The sequence below is a fragment of the Asterias rubens genome, chromosome 19 (assembly GCF_902459465.1).
Source record: "Asterias rubens chromosome 19, eAstRub1.3, whole genome shotgun sequence".
Taxonomy (NCBI): Eukaryota; Metazoa; Echinodermata; class Asteroidea; order Forcipulatida; family Asteriidae; genus Asterias; species Asterias rubens.
Genome location: NC_047080.1, coordinates 3,173,130 through 3,190,464, shown reverse-complemented (window position 1 = coordinate 3,190,464; position 17,335 = coordinate 3,173,130). Strand labels below are relative to the sequence as shown.

At 38.7% G+C, this 17,335-nt stretch overlaps 1 protein-coding gene across 1 annotated transcript; it reads left to right on the top strand.

Moving 5' to 3' along the window:
* The first annotated feature begins 70 nt into the window (after nt 1-70).
* LOC117302955 (E3 ubiquitin-protein ligase LRSAM1-like) lies at nt 71-13,626 on the top strand. Its single transcript, XM_033786954.1, has 20 exons — nt 71-200; nt 1,226-1,462; nt 2,512-2,565; nt 3,032-3,076; nt 3,653-3,727; nt 4,519-4,672; nt 5,080-5,201; nt 5,632-5,722; nt 6,422-6,582; nt 6,761-6,883; nt 7,638-7,725; nt 7,908-7,959; nt 8,380-8,424; nt 8,786-8,956; nt 9,460-9,622; nt 10,162-10,338; nt 10,966-11,064; nt 11,654-11,785; nt 12,607-12,849; nt 13,247-13,626. Exons 2-20 carry the CDS (start codon nt 1,364-1,366, stop codon nt 13,391-13,393), a joined length of 2,241 nt encoding a protein of 746 aa, XP_033642845.1. The 5' UTR covers nt 71-200; nt 1,226-1,363; the 3' UTR covers nt 13,394-13,626.
* The last annotated feature ends 3,709 nt before the right edge of the window (nt 13,627-17,335 follow it).

Here is a 17,335-nt window from a genome sequence, read left to right as displayed (position 1 = left end):
GGTTCCGAACCCCGTGCCTCCGTAATGCACATGAGTGTGTGTTTTTGTATTGCGGATATAGTGTGTTCTTATTATCGTAAACATTGATGATCCAGAGAGAGCTGGATGGTTATTTTAAAAATTGAAATATAAATGATCAAACATAACAACTACAGAAATCGAGAGCGGTATTTGGAGTAACACCTTATATAGCCTGGCTGGTGAGTAATGCCAAATAATGTAGTTACGTTTAAGAGATCGTAATTTGTCATTTATTTTACAGTGGCGATTTTAGTTTTGTTGACATTATTAAATACACTGTCACGACAGTGGCATGAGCATGGCACGACAACCGCGAAACAACCGTACCATCCTCCGGTTGATCGGCCTTGTTTGGGGAGTGAGAGGGGCCTATGTGTCCGGCCGGAGATGATTGTACTTATTATAATCAGGGAAAATTATCCATAGTCTGTACCGACACATGTTGACACTGCCCACTGACACTTGACAGTGATCTGATGTGATAGTGTGCTTTGATAATGTTTTGGAAAAGCGCAATATCTGACTGAATATATAATAGGGACTTTTCGTTTTTGACGATGGATGGTTCTGCGACGGTTGTTGAGCTAAATTGAGGGACGACCGTCCTCAAAGCCGACGCATGCGCAGATGACGCCAAATGTCATATTTACCGTCGCAGAACCATCCGTTGTCGAAAACGAAAATTCCCTAATATTGGTCCAGTAGTGGTAAGACTAAGAGACTGCACTGCATGCAGTGCATCACAAGTTTGTGGATGTGGGTTCGAATCCTACAACCACAATAGTACAAGGAAACCTTTGTAAAAAGTTTGTGTGATGTTTCCATAACATAACTTCACATAACTTCATAAGGATGATTTTGTCGACATCAGACTTAGAATTAGATTCAGAAGTAGTGTCGTAGATCTATCTAGTTTTACTGAATCACAATTTCTTGATTTGTGCAATTTATATTTTAGACTAATAATTTTAATAAACCAATGTTTACTTGATTGAGAGAGAGAGGTAATCCCTATTGCCAGCTAGGTGATAATATCCAGCATTCTGATCACTTGACCACAAATAGTTGCGATAACGTAATCCTCCTGCTGTCGGGAGGAGGATTACGTTATCGCAATTATTGTGACCACTGTGAGTGTCACCTAATTATAATATATCAAGATTATTTCTCATGAGCATTCTGTCATAATTTTTGTGAACTCCAGCTGTCCAGCTAGTCGGTGTTTTGAAGGTTTACAACTGTCCGGAGTGGTGGTCTCATTCTAAAGGCCTGTTTCTCGTCAGGCCGATAAGAGAAACATCAACCAATCATTGGGTCGGGCAGCAGCAGTGTGAGGTCATCGATGAATCACGGAGCGGAGAACCATACCCCAGGCATGCCGATACTGAGACACAAGCAGAGTGAGAGCGCTAGGAAGCGGATGGAACATTGCCAGTACCTGGTGAGGAAATCAATCCAAAGATTCAAATAAAACGTTTGACAGACAACATACATAATATTAATTTTTTTTTTTTTTACCCATACACCAATGGGTGTTAGCACTGTATACTCGGTACTTTCCAGAGTCCTGTGAAAGACATCTATTATATCGTTGCGGTACCCGCTGCCAAAACATAGGATTGAACTGCCTCTAGCGACCGGGCAACCTCGGTAGTCTAGTTGGTAAGACACTGCTCTAGAATAACAAGGGTCGTGGGTTTGAATCCCACCCGAGCAACATGCCTGTGATATTTTTTTCACAGGACTTGGAAAGTACTGAGTATACAGTGCTAACACACATCGGTGTATGGGTAAAAAAATAAAAATAATTAATATTCTTTATCCCCAGTGCAAATTTAACATCTAGTATACATACGTAGATGGTATACTTATCTATAGAACCATAAAGCCCGGTTCATACTACCTGTGAATGTGAAGCGAATTTTGACGTCACAAATTTACAGTTAACAATTTGAAATAGTTGACTTGTGCTCAACCCCTGCAAACATTCGCAGCCGAAAAACAGCCATGTTAAATTCACTGCGCATTTGCACTTTAATACAGGAAGTATGATGTACGGTGTGGAACCAACTCCCACTGACTGTCAAATCATCTCCATCCATCACAACATTCAAGACAAACTTAAAATCTCACGTGTTCAAACAAGCATACTCACACAATCCTCTGTGTGCCATGAGCGCCTTCCTGAGGCGGACACCGGCGCTCTATTAAGTGTTCTTTATTATTATTATTATTATTATTATTATTATTATTATTATTATGTATGAAGTATCCCCCAGTGTGCCTTATATATATAGAGGTAATGCGCTATGATTAAATGTTTAGAAGCACCCAATAAATGTGTTTTATTACATTTGTTTATAAATATTAGCAGCGGGTCTAGATGTGAAAACCGAATCCATAAGGTCTAATGTCCTCTGAGGTGGGATGTGAATTCTGGTAAAAGCTTAACTTTTCTTAGTTCATCATGACACTTCTGTCTTATTTCAGGCAACTGAATCACCAGAGCCAACATACGATTTGTCGCAATGTGAGCTCCCAGAGGTACGTACATCTCTCTTCTGCCTTTCCATCAATCAAAGAATTGTACCCATCAATGAAATAATTAAGGCATTCCGTTTATAAGCTTTGGCTCCATTGGTAGTGCCTGCACTTAGTAGTTTCCATGTAATAATAGCAACAATAATTGTGGCTTCTTACATAGCGCACATGCCCGTCACTCAGTGACACTCCTTGGGTCGATTTCACAAAGAGTTAGGACCAGTTACTCGTCCTAACTTAGGACTATCCATGCGTTTTTTATATCTCCTAGGACTAGTCCTAAGTTAGGGTTAGTCCCAACTCTTTGTGAAATCAACCCCTGGCGCTTTAACATACAGTCATTCCTGCAAGATGTGGGACTACATTTTTGAATTATGAGACCTAATCCTTAGATAGCACCATGTAATGGTTTTTTTCTGGTCTCCCTAGTTGTGAAGCCCTAACATACCTTCTACTTTTTCCCAAACAGGTACCGAGTGGAACATATTCTCTTTGTAAAGTTTTAAGGAAAGAAGTAAGTAATTGTTTGCAGTGTTATCTCAAGAAATTTAATGAACTAGAGCCGAACATTTTTTAAATGGTTTGGTTAAAGACACTGGACACCTTTGGTAATTGTCAAAGACCAGTCTTCTCTTTTGGTGTATCTCACCATATGCATAAAATAATAAACCTGTGAAAATTTGAGCTCAATTAGTCGTCGAAGTTGCGAGTTAGTACTGAAAGAATAAACTCCCTTGTCGCACGAAGTTGTAAGCTTTCATATGCTTGATTTCGGGACCTCAAAATCTAATTCTGAGGTCTCAAAATCTAATTCTGAGGTTTTGAAATCAAATGCGTGGAAAATTACTCCTTTCTCAAAATATACGTTTCTTTAGAGAGAGCCATTTCTCACAATGTTTTATACTATCAACAGCTCTCCATTGCTTGTTACCAAGTAAGTTTTTATGCTAACAATTATTTTGAGTAATTACCAATAGTGTCCACTGCCTTTAAATCCCAGCACAACTTTGACTGAATAAGAAATTTTCTTGCAATTTGGATGATTCAATGATGCTTTAATTACCGAAACGCTCTCTCTGGATTTTGGCAGGTGCTAATTCTGAGTGATAATTACCTGTCGTCGCTGTCAGGAGGTGGAAGTTTGAAGGATGTATTCGTCCTAAGGGTAAGCTTTAGATTTATCTCTCGTTCGAGATAAATAACTATAATTTAATAACGCAGCATATTGTAAAAAGTGCACTTTCATGTAACCATCCAAAGGCGCACCTCTAGTAGAAGTGAAGTAAAAGTGTTGTCAAATTACAGGGAAAGCAATCTTGAACAAGTGTGTGAACTTGTGTCCTTAGGTAAGACAATTCACTAAAATTGCTTCTGTTCACCTAGGGGTATAAACGGGTACCTGCGGGGGTAGAGGTTGATATTGTGTTTGAAATAGCCTTTGGAGCGCCATAGCAGCCCGGGGCTGTAAACTCCCCAGGGAGCTGAGAAAGATAACAGGAATGTTATTGGCCCAAAGAACTAGTTATGATGATGATGACTCTAAGCTTGGGCGATATCACGATATTATCGAATATCGCGATATTAATTTGGACACGATTTTGATATCGGATGGATTTGGTTTGAATCGAAATATTGATATATCGCGATATATCGCGATATATCGCGATAATCCCGATATATCGATTAAATATCGCGATGTATTTGCTAGCTGAGACATCTTGCACCCCATAGGTTTGGAGTAAAACCAGAAGAATAGGTCATTAGAACACCTCTCTTATGCTAGGACTGTCTCTTCTACAACTTTCACTTGGAGTTTTAAGACTGATGATGTCAAATTTCACTAATCGCGATTATATCGAACATCGCGATATATCGCGATATATTGTCGGCGATATATCGTGAATAAAATAAATCGATATCGCCCAAGCTTAGATGATTCGTTATCTTTCATTCCAGGTGCTTGATCTACATCACAATAAGTTCACCGAGTTACCGGACGCCGTGACAAACTTCAGTGGCCTTCAAGTGTTGAATGTGGAAAACAACGACATCAAGAAACTCCCGAAGGCAATAGGGAATTTACAGGCGCTGCAGACACTTAACGCAAGAGGTAAGTCAAATGTAGCGGCTAAACGAGATAGGCTTAGAAATGCTTTAAGTAGGACTTGAAACTTTGCATGGTGGAAATACGATATAGAAATACTTTCTTTTTTCAATACATGGAGCAAATCAAAGAAGGTTTTCAGGAAACCATTTGATGAAAGCAATGTGTACAATGTCTAAGTCTGATTTCTGGAAACACTGTTACCGCGAGTCACCATGGAATCACTGTAACATACGTCACTGTGAAATTGTATGTGATGTGAGTCACTGGCATTGGTGGTACACAAGTCACTGTGAAATCACATGTAACACGAGTCACTGTGGAATCACTGTAACAGAGTCGCCATTGAATTGTCTGTAATGTGAGTCACCATTACCCGTTACTAACCATCACTGACACCAATCTGTATGCAGGGAACCACCTGAAGGAACTACCAGCCAGTATTTGTCAGATGAGGTCGCTGAGGAATCTGGACATCTCCTGTAACAAAATCAGAGAACTGCCTTCAAAACTGTGTCACGTCAGAACCCTAGAGGTATGGGATCAAAAATAATTAGTGAGGATCAAGAAAACAAGAATCAAATTTCAGTGAAATCAAATAAGTAAGCATCAAATTATATATCTGTGATGTGATTAAGCAAAATGTGCCATTTGTCGACCAAGGTCATTTCATATTTCTTGTTACATTTGAAAAGATCATATTTTGTGCTTGAATACAGTTTAAACCCCATGTTGATACCACCTTTGGCGCAAAAGTTGTGAAAGTAGAATCACCAAGAGACGCGAGAGAATAAAACTGAGGAAAAAGGGATTTAAAGTTGAGTTGTTACAAAATCTTGTCCAGTAAAATAGTGTGTGCTACAAGCCCTGCGGGTTTTCCCCCCCAAATTCAAGCCCAAATGAATGATCGTTCTATGTTTGATTGACCTGGTTTGAAGGTTTATTTCTTCTCTTTGTTTCCTTAGACACTGAGCTTAGACGCCATTACTATGAAGCATCCTGCAGCTAAAGTTTGCTCCCAGGGAACTGAGTCAATAATGAAATCACTATGTGAAGGTACGTTAAACATAACAAAACAAAATTAAAAACCTGATTAAAGGCAGTAGACACTATTGGTAATTGTCAAAGACTAGCCTTCACTGTTGTTTTACTCAACATATGCATAAAATTACCAACCTGTGAAAATTTCAGCTCAATTGGTCGTCGAAGTTGCGAGATAATAATGAAAGAAAAAAACACCATTGTCACAAGAAGTTGTGTGCTTTCAGATGCTTGATTTCGAGACCTCAAATTTTAAAGCTGAGGTCTCAAAATGAAATTCGTGGAAAATTACTTCTTTCTCAAAAACTTTGTCACTTCAGAGGGAGCCGTTTCTCACAATGTTTTATACTACCAACAGCTCCCCATTACTCATTACCAATTAAGGTTTTATGCAAATAATTATTTTGAGTAATTACCAATAGTGTCCACTGCCTTTCTAAGTGTTGTTTAGTAGTTGTACATGTACTTGACAGAAACAAGTTTCAATACTTTGGTCATACATCCAGAAGAGAGGGAGACAACCTTGAGAAGATCATTGTACAAAGATGTAGTAGTTGCTCACGTGGCCGTCAACAAGTGGAACTCAATCATTAGGGTCACAAAGGGTCAGTCATGAATTCTAGGATGGCGACGACGACGACTGCGTGGACTTATGAAGCTGATGTACTTCTGAAGTTTTGCCCAAATAAATGTAAATATTCTTATTCTTATTAGAGTGTGGTATTGACTACAGTCCGCCCTCGCAGCACGTCTTGGGCGTCTTGGATGCTCCAAAGATTTCCCCAACTTCCTCATCGTCCACCTCTTCATTCAAGAACCTGGAACAAGAAGAAGCCATCTTGAGTGATAGCATCAAGCAGTATGAGAGAGTACAGGTAGACTAGCAGTTCAAACAATATCTCAGGTTTGGTCCTTTAATGTGTTAGGGGGTACTAGCAGGGCCCAATTTCATAGAGCTGCTAAGCACAAAAATTTGCTTAGCAACAAAACTTACAGGGAGTACTGTTTAAAAGATCGTCCATTTAGTTATTGTTATTCCTTTTTTTTTTTAAGGAGGAGAAGCGTTTGGAGAGAATACGTCTTGAGAAAGAGTTGGAGGATATGGAACGAGATCAGGAGAGATTGATGGCTCATACTGACCAACAGCATAGAGGGCTACTCAGAGCCTTAAGAAAGGTAACAATTCATGTTTGTTTCGGCAAAGGGTGTTGTCCCATCTCAAGTTTGGATTGACAGACGTAAGGGCTACAGGGTTTAAGTACTCTTTTGTTAATCCTGGCCAGCTTGAAATGGGTTGTCTCTGTCCCTAGTTCCCTGCTCTTCCCTACCCACCCTGTTTTCCTGTCCTTTCCCAATCTACCCTACTCTCTCATCTATTCTTCACATGTTTCTTGTTGTATCCAAACCTTTATGTCAGTCTTCTTCATTCAGGACCAGTGCTTTAGTTGCCATTATTTAGCATGTATGCCTTTATGTAGTTCTGTTTAACATATTTTTCCCCCTTTTTTTTTCTTCCTATTACTATAATCTTATTTGCAATTACATGTTTTGTTATTGTTCTTTATGAAGTGGCGAATAAATAATAATAATAATAATAATAATCGTGATACGCCACTTTAGGGGTATTGTCAAAATTAATCCAGGACAGGTGTGCTATTGTTATGCATCAGTTTGACGAGCTAGGTTTGTCTGTGTTAATACCCAAAATATGTATTTACTCTGTGAAATGTAATTAATCTTTGTAATAATTGTCACAGTTTCTTCAAAAATATATAAAAACTGAAGATAATAGTGTAAACAAAAATTAGTGATAAGCTAAGTGAGACAAATAAGTAAATTCACGATCACATAATCAAAAATTAAAAGCCAGATATTCTAATTTTTTTTGGCTTATTTTTACAAAAACTTGGGCGCCATCTTCTTCTTACAGGAGCAAGCTGACATGGATTCTGGTATCAAGACATTACAAGAAAGAAGCGACTCTGAGAAGAGAAACTTTCTGAGGATGCTTTATGACGGTAAAAAAGCCTAGCATTGATTATTTTGAATGACTGGTTCAAAGACTCATTATTCACAATCAAACTCGCAAACAACTTATTTTACTGAGGCATGGAAATGCTAAGTAACACAAAAGTCAGTTTGGCAGGTTTGAAATATTGTTTTTTAAACTTTTTAAAATGTTTCCATTTTTTCATGACAGTTGAGGAAAAGTCGTCAGAACTCGTGAATCAACTGTTGGAGATGAATGAAAAGTAAGATGATGTGAAACTCTGTGACTCCTTATCGCCCCTAATTTCATCTTATTATTTTAGCGTAACTTTTCTGTTCAGTGAAATGTAATAAATCTTTGAATAAATTGTCATACTTTCTTCAAAAATATATAAAAACTGAAGATAATAGTGTACAAATTTTTTTAGTGATTAGATAAGTGAGACAAATAAGTAAATTTACCATCACATTGCACAAAATTAAAAGCCAGATATTCTAACTTTTTTTTTAATTTTTGAACAAAAACCTGGGCGCTGTCTTTCTCTTACAGAATGTATGGTCCCTCAGTGAAATCGTCATTGACTTGTTTGCTTGGATGTACTGCTTTCTTAATTTTTTGGGGTTTTGAATATTGCCGTAGGTACTGTCTTATTGCTTTAATAATTGTCTTCTCTTGATGACAGAGCAAAGAAGAAGGAAGCCCTGCTTGATCAGTTGGAGAAAGAAAGGTAAATTTGAGTTAAGAGACTTTTGAAAATAAAGGTTGCTTTGCCATTTTGGTCCCTTGAAGTGACCTATTTGGCCCACAGCCCCCAATAAACTGTTGGAGAAAATCGCGATTTAATTATTTTGAGGAAGTCTGCCATTACATGGTGCGCTATAAGGAAGTTGGTCTCAAACTTCAAAGCTCCCATGAAATATGCTTGATGTAAGCTCGAAATTCCCTGCTTCCTTCAGCGCCTATTCTTAGCTTATGGTAAGCAGAGCCATAAAATATTAAAAAAAAACCAACTCACAAACTTATTGCATGGTTTCCCTCAGGCATATTGTGCTCACCATTTCTGTGGCTGTTTGATCTCTCCTTTCTAGGATGGAGCTGGACGCCACCTTCCAAGTCGCATCCGTGGAGCACGCCCTCTTGAGAGAGAAGGACATCTTGAAGTTTGTCGGCGTGATCATGAAGGAGAGCTTTGAGTTGGAGGCGCTGAGGAACATGTATGATAAGAATAAGGAGAGCATTAGAAGGAGAGCTGAGGCCAGGTTGGTTCAGGGTCTACTCTAGAATGCAAGGGGCGGGCGGGTTTAAAAGGTTGTATACGTTGGGTGTTTGCAATTCACTGTTTGTTTCAATTCTGTGTAGTAGAGCAAAATGTGTAAAGGCATAAAATACCCTTAGTTTTTGAAACCGTTAGGTTGTTTTAATCAAGTATAGTTGTAGATACAAACCATAAAACTAAACTAGAAATTTCATTTAAATAGGTGGTAGCGTTTTGAGATTATGCAAAAAAAAACAGAGCGGTTATATCCATCTGCAATTGGAATACACAATCTGAGAAAACTTTATGTCAGTAGTGCTTCAATATTTGGGGATGCAAAGCAACATCTGTGTCCGTTACTGCAGTACTCTAAAGTGAAAGGTTTATCAAAATGTTTAATACACATAGGTGTAAGGGTAAAAATGATTTATATTAAAAAGATTTTGTAACAATATTATTTTCAAGCATAACTTTCCCCCCTTTTGTTTTTTCTCCGTTTGCTTGTAGTGAGAATGATACATTTGAGCAGTTACTCTCCCGTCTAAACGCTAAGCAAATGACCAAAGACACCATGGTGGCAAATCTGATGAAGGAAGAAGCCTTCCAGAGAGAAGCATTTGAGATGTTACTGCTCAGCAAGGACGCTAAGCACAAACGACTGACTGAGGAGGTATGCTGACTTTTTCAAAATGATAATTTGATCTTTTGTAGATGCTCAATAGAGCGTCCAAGCATCCACAACCATCGCCGTGGACAGACAAAAAAGCACACATATGTAAATGTACACGCATCATGCTGCTCTCGTGTATCGATGTCTGAATTCCTGTGGTTTAGTATACCTGACAAACCTACTGACCTTCTATAGAACATCTCATAACTTGCGCTCCAGTTCGGCCAGATCTGCATTATTCATTCCTAGAAACTGCATCCTAGAAACTGGATCTGCAATATTTACTCCTAGAAACAAAACCAGTTTGGGGTGACGGTGACTTTTTCTGTCAGGTTCCCAGGATCTGGAACAGTCTTCCTCACAACATCAGACGATCACCTAAAATACAGATATTTAGGACGTCACTCAAATCTCACCTATTTACAAGAGCTTACCGTACGGCACCCTGAGCAATGAACGTTGGAATATGGCGTCATGTACAAATGATACAATTGATTGATTGATTCATTCTTTGACTAATTTCATTTTTGTTTCTTCAGATATACATGTTACAACAGCAGCTTGCTCAGGTCACCATGGCTGAGCTTAAGAAGCAATCAGCGAGGGCAGAGTCAACGAACATCGCCCTGGAGCAGAAGAGGGAGGATTTGGCCGGGCTGTTGAAGCAGCTGATGATTGAGAGGGAGTCCAGAGAGATGGAATTGAAGAAACGGCTGGTAAGAAAGAGGGAGGGGGAAGGAGAGAGAAGAATAAGAGTGATCAATATTTTTAAAATGATATTCATTTTGGTTTTTACCCATATACACCGATGTGTGTTAGCACTGTATACTCAGAACTTACCTGAGTTCTGTGATAAAAATCACAGGCATATTACTCGGGTGGGATTTGAACCCACGACCTTTGCAATTCCAGAGCAGTGTCATACCAACTAGACAACTGAGATTGCCCGGTAGCTAGAGGCAGTTTGAATCCTATGTTTCAGCAGTGGTTACTATCTATAAAATCTTTTAAAACGGTCGTTCATCAGAAATCTTCCTTGCGTAATTGTATTAGCAGTTGGTTAAGTAGCTCATGAAAGCAACCGATTTGTCAGAATTTGTCAACACCAGAGCTTGAGTTCAATGCTTTTATTCACGGTCACGAAATGCGAGCGAGATGGATATAGAATGCTTGTGCACACAATGGAAAGGGCCCTCCAAAGTTGTCCAGAAAAATATCGGCAGATGTTGATGTGAAGTAGTTAAGATACCATTCAAATTACTTCCAGAAGTATGTCATCCTTTTTCGCAGTTAGAACAAAACAGGTTTCATAATGAAAATGGTCTTTTATTTTGTTTTCGTAGCTGGAGATGGAACAGAGACGAGAAGATGACGTGGAGGATTATTGGCTGATCCAATTCCAAAGGCTCATGGATCGTAAACCACAATCACTTATTGATAAGGTAGATATAATGCTGTTCTTTATCCTGATGGAGTTTGCATACATTTATTCATTGAGAAAGTCAGGTTATTATGATGCTGTTCTTTATCCAGAGGGACATAGCATTCATTTATTCATTGAGAAAGTTAGGTTACTGCGATCGATGCTGTTCTTTATCCAGAGGGAAATAAAATAAATTTATTCATTTAGAAAGTCAGGTTATTATAATGTTGTTCTTTCTCCAGAGGGAGATGGCACACATTTATTCATTGAGAAAGCCAGGTAGATATAATGCCGTTCTATCTCCAGAGGAAGTTATCATGCATTATTCATTGATAAAACCAATAAACCTGTTCTATTTTCAGAGGAGAATGAGAAAGCTTGAACTTGTACAAGCTTAAAAAACTCAAGGATATTGACAAAATAAGGAGACTGCCAGCTTGGGGCCAGATAGTAAATTTTTCAAGTCATTAAAAAATATACCCAGTCAGTTTTTGTTGTTAATTATTTGATAGTTTAAAAACATTTACAATTTTCAGAAAGCGTGCTCAATTAAAGAGGCACTATATGAGCAATTGTTTCATCTGTGACTTGTCTTTTCATCTTTTCAGGAGAATAATCTAGAGTTGTCTGTGATCGACATTCTACAAACAGCTGGGGCAGACAGTTACATACCGAAGTTTGCCCGTCATCGTGTTTCCATAGAAACAATGCTTTGCATGAGCGATGAAGATTTGAAAGAGGTGAGGGAATTAATTTCCAGTACCCCAAAAAACTCAAAAAAGTATCAAAGGGAGTTCTTATTTGTTATAGTAGAAACTTTTTAATTGAGGGAATAGTAGGTAAACAAATTATGAATTAATAATTGCTTGCAAAATTTGAGAAGGTAGTGGGTTCTGCTCTTCCAACCAGGGCCCAATTTCATAAAGCCTGTAAGCACAAAAACCTGCTTAGCACAGGAAAATCTTGCTTAGCAAAAACAGGTTACAGCCAACTTTCCATAAAGTTAACACTGTTGCGACTGGTGCCCCACTCATTTTGTGCTTAGCAGAGAAATTTGTTAAGCAGTATTTTCTGCAAAACAGGCTCCTAGTGGATGATAGCCTTGTCTACATCCCTACAAATTTAATAATAATAATAATAATAACGAGGTCTTATAGAGCGCACAAATCCACAAAAGTGCTCAGGGCGCTATTACAGAGAAAATACAAACAAAAAATAACAATGAACAGATTAAATACAAAAGAACGGATCTATAGACATGAGGTGTGTTTTGATAGATGTTTTGAAAGAGTGAATGGAAGTGGATGTCCAGATGTGAAGAGGTAGTTGATTCCAGAGACGTGGTGCTGCAATAGAAAAAGATCTTTAAAGGGGGTAACCCTGTTCTAGCCCATGGAGTAGGTGGCAACACGCCCCTGGTGGCCGTTGATTTGGGTTGATAGCCCAAATCAGTCAAGTGTAGCCCTTCCCCTAAAGTTGCAACATGGACTTTGGATTTGGCCGATGCCTCATAAAAAAAAGTTAGATTACCTTTGATTTTCTTTTTTGTTTTTTTGTTTAGCTTGGTGTTTATGAGCTTGGCCTGCGTCGAGCTATCTTGGCGAGAATTGCTGATTACCAACGGGAAATCGGTCAAGCCTCAGCCAAGACCAAGAAGCTGGAGGTAGACATGCCGGAGAAGACCCCCTCCCCCTCGGCACCGGCCATAGATGAAGCCACAGCGAGTGAAGCTGCGTCCAACGCCTTCGTCAGGGACGTGACGGTCAGGGTGAACGCAGAGTGCGTTGTCTGTATGGAGGAAAATGTAAGAAGTTTTGTTTTTGTTGTTCTCTATTATGTAGCGGCTGATTTTGGTTAGCTTCTTCGCATGTGTTGAGTATTTGATGTTTACACCCCGTGTTCTAAATATGCTTTGGGAGATGGTTCTTTTTCACATGCCGGAATTTATTTTAAGAGAAGCTTTCTACTATTATTATCTTCAAAACATGCAAGTTTAATGTAAATCTGTGGAAATTGGCATCATTGGCAGAGTTCCTTTTCTATGCGCCAGGAGTATCTTTCTGACAGACATGGCGGACTACAATGGACAGTCCTCAAACGTTCACAATCCTTTAACTCCCTTAAGAGAATTTAGTAGGTACATGTAAGGGGTCATGGTGTGAATCTGTAACTAATTCACATTTCCTCTTTTTACCCGACAGTCCAACACCCTGTTCCTGAACTGTGGACATGTTTGCTGCTGCAATGGGTGCTCCGAGACGCTCCATCTATGCCCACTATGTCGGAGCGACATCCTGACCAAAGTGATTATGCAGACGAGATCTAATACCTCAATCTTCGCAAGCTGAGACCAGGTGATTGATTACAGTGATTCTTAGATGAGAAATTATCATTTGATTATCTTTTGATTTGCGGTTGAACAAAGAAAAATTGTGAAATAAATTGATATCTGTAACAAAAAGTGATTCTTAGACAAGAAGTTATCAGATTATTATCTGTTGATTTGGGTTTGTACAAAGAAAAATTGATTAAAAAAATAGCCCTTGGGGGTTTATATTGATATCTGAAACAAAAAGTTGCATCCCCTTAACGTGATCCCCTGGCTGCCGCTTCCCATGTTGTATTTTAATTTGGGTGTGATCCCTGGCTACACAGCAGTTAACAGTTGTATGGCTTCTGACTGGCACCCCCCGAACAAACTTACTGACAAAATAGGGACACCGCCAATATAGGGCTATATAGCTCAGTTGGTAGAGCGCCGGCACGTCAATCCGGAGGTCGTTTGGTTCGAGTCCCACACTAGCCAATTTTTCTCTGTTCAACCCAAAATCATTTAAAATTTACCCAGTCAGTTTCTCTTGATTATCTTCTAGATCAGAACTTTTTATTTTGTTGGGGGGGGGGGGGGGGGAGGGTGAAGGATTATCTACTACCCTTTCCAAAACACATTGGAATCTATTCCTAATCTATGAGAAATGATTCAACTCTTTTACATAATATTTTTAAATAAATACATAGCATGTCAATGGCTAAAAAATAATAAAAATAATAATATATAATACGATACATTTATATGGCGCATAATGCAGGAGCCTCTAAGCGCACAACAAAACAGTTTATTATTAAAACGATGTTGTATTCTCAGTATTTTGCATTCCTTATATGAATGTTGACAGTGATTTCTAATTACCTTATGTGTATTTATAGCTACGTGTTTAAATCTTCCTTTCCTCATTAAAAAACTGAAGGCAAAGGAAGCTCTCAAAATCTTACTAAATTTGTTTGAATATTGTAAATAGAAGTGACATGGAATCATTATTTCATCAGACAGATAACTATTATAAAGGAACCAATATTTACGTTTATTTAATTTTTTCCACCAACAATTAATTTAGCATTCACAGGGTTTGTTTTCAACTCAAAATGCAATAGATAATAATAATAATAATAATAATATTATATGGCGCACGTATCTACCAAACAAGGTACTCAAGGCGCTGCGTGTACATGTGTATAAAACTTTAGAAAGATAGGTAATATTGCAGTGATGAATTCTGAGACCCAATTATGTAGCACCTTATATGGGTTTACAAGGTGCTACGACGCATACAGCAGCCACAGCCAGGAACACCGGGGCAAACCCCATCATGTTTCAATAAGTGCACTGGGTTCTTTTACATGTGTTACACAACACATGGGACCAACGGCTTTACGTCCCATCCGAAGGACGAAGCAATGGTTAAGTGTCTTGCGCGTCTGCTTGGTGCACAACTCTATGGCGTTTGCCAACCAATAGGGTTTGTACGCATGCGTGAATGTAATTAGCATATTTCATGGGAAGGGTCCATTAGGTTTACCATTTGTGAGGGAGTAAAAGATGTGGCTTAGAAAGTCTTAATGACAGTTGCAACTTGAATAGTACTTTGTGAACTCCTTATGCCTTTTTGGTTAGGGTTGGGGGGTGGGGCTTCGGAGCAGGGCAGGGCAAGGTGGCCTTGAGTTTGGATTTTATATTTTTCACATCTGCAACGTGCAATTTACTAAAGTTTGGTAGTGTTATGGTAGTGGGAGAATCTGGAACGCAACATTGCAGCAGATTTACTGAGTAAAACTTAAATTGTTTATCTAGTTCTGAGCAGGGGTGGCTATACCCCGGTATGACCATTTTCTGGGGCAGGCCGGGGGTAAAAGGGTCGTAGTCTGAATAGGCTGGCCTTTATTCCCCAGGGGTAATCTAAGGGAATAGACTAGTGTGAACAAGGGCTTTAGAGCAGTCACCCTCCCGCCAGGTAGAAGCCTGTAAATGGTCATCACCTACGAGCGCATGAAACCCACTGACTCAAAGTTGTATATAAATGTTAATATTCCGATTATCAATTCCTTTGAATATATTTATAGAAGAGTATTGCTGTCACCTGCAACTTGGACTTGATTTCAAGTCTTAGCTCACGACGGAGGTTTGTCCACAAGAGGGGGCTATTTCAGGCAATAATGTAATGGCTACCGGGTAGACTAAAAACCACGATCACAGACCTGGAACCAAGTCTTCCTTCAACTTTGCTTCGCACATGTACAACTTATTTTGCTATCATCTCAAATCAGTATTTTTGCTATCGTCTCAAATCATCTGGTTCAACTTACTGTAAGCAGAAAATTTGTGCTTCAGGTAAATCCATGCTTACGCTAAGTGTACATAGTACTTTTGCTTGAAAAGCGTGCGCTTGCTCCCTGTACAGGGCTTTCTTTGCTTACACAGCTAAAGCCCAGTGCGAAGCGAATTTGACGTGAATTTGTTGACGTCACAACCCTCCTTTGGCAGCGATATTCACAAGTGAGTCGAGCAGAGTTCAACTGCTGCGAATTATTCGATGCCGATTTGTGACGTCAACATTCCCTTCGCATTTGCATTCGCAGGAAGTATGAACCGGGCTTAATGCAGAAATTCGGTATTTGCTCTGTAAGCGAATAATTGTGATCGCAAGCAGAGAATTCAGCAGTTAGCAGAGATGACACTGGGCCCCGATATCCTTACCACTACAATCTCTCTGGCAACAATTGCGGTGCCCCTTTGTTGTACATAAGGACTTTGAAGATGGAAACATTGTCAAATTTACTGTGTTTGTATAGACCTACATGTATGATATATAATCAGTATTAATTGGTTTTTTACCCATACACCAATGTGTGTTAGCACTGTATACTCAATACTTTCCCCGAGTCCTGTGAAAAAATATCGGATACCTTTCCGCATGGCGCCACCACTTTTTCACTCTTTTTTACAAAAAAGCGATATCTCATTGAGGTAAATTAGATACTATATTATTTCATATCAAATGAAAAAGTGGTAGCGCCATACGGAAACTTTTCCAAAATATCACAGGCATGTGACTCGGGTGGGAATCCAACCCGCGACCCTTGCAGATCTAGAGCAGGGTCATACCAACTAGACTACCGAGGTTGCCCGGCAGCTAGAGGCAATTTTGTATCCCATGTTTTTGGCAGCGGGTACCGCAACGATAATAATCAGTGAAATATAATCAGTGTTATTTGGGTTTGGGTTTAGACATTTCTTACTAAGCTGTAAGGTGACAGCAGTACAATTCATGATTTTGACATCTTTATAAACAGTTTGTATTTGGAGGAACAAAAATTCCCACCTTTCTACATGTATAATACAGTCGTACTAATACTATTTTGCATGTTTCTTTATTTGTTTTATGTATAAAGCAAATATATATATGTGTGTTGATTGATAAAATTTGTAATTTTAGTCTTTTTTTTTTACCTTTTCATCTACTTAAGGGCAAAGCACACCTTTGGGTTTTTGAAACATTTGGAACATGTGGAAATTTTCATCGTAAAAGGTGGTGGAATTTTGAGATATCGCCAAAAAACAACATGCAGGAAGAATAACCCCTGAGAAGTGTACTGCAGTAATGCTTTTCAAATTCTTACTCTGGGACAAAACATTTAAAAAATAAATGCTTGTACTATCGAAAGCTTCTATTGGCTTCTAAGTCAAATTATTTACAACAAGTCGCCTCCAAATATCACATATAAATAATTTAAACTGATTTCTCTGAGCGTTTGTTCAATTTCAACTGATCGGTGAAATTCTGCAAGAATAAATATTGTACTGCACGATCTTTGCATTATTAAAATTAGGCAACATTCTTTCTAGTGACAGTGTTAGTAAAATAAATTATCAAAAATGTACAATAATCGCAATTGGTTCTTCTTTAAATTTAAAGACACTGGACACTATTGGTAATTGTCAAAGACCAGTCCTT

Bases quoted from the DNA above. Each gene is read 5' to 3' on its own strand.
- LOC117302955 (XM_033786954.1), top strand. From the start codon at position 1,364: ATGAATCACGGAGCGGAGAACCATACCCCAGGCATGCCGATACTGAGA. The intron at 1,463-2,511 runs GTGAGGAAATCA...GTCTTATTTCAG, and splicing joins TGGAACATTGCCAGTACCTG to GCAACTGAATCACCAGAGCC. The intron at 7,726-7,907 runs GTAAAAAAGCCT...TTTTCATGACAG, and splicing joins TCTGAGGATGCTTTATGACG to TTGAGGAAAAGTCGTCAGAA.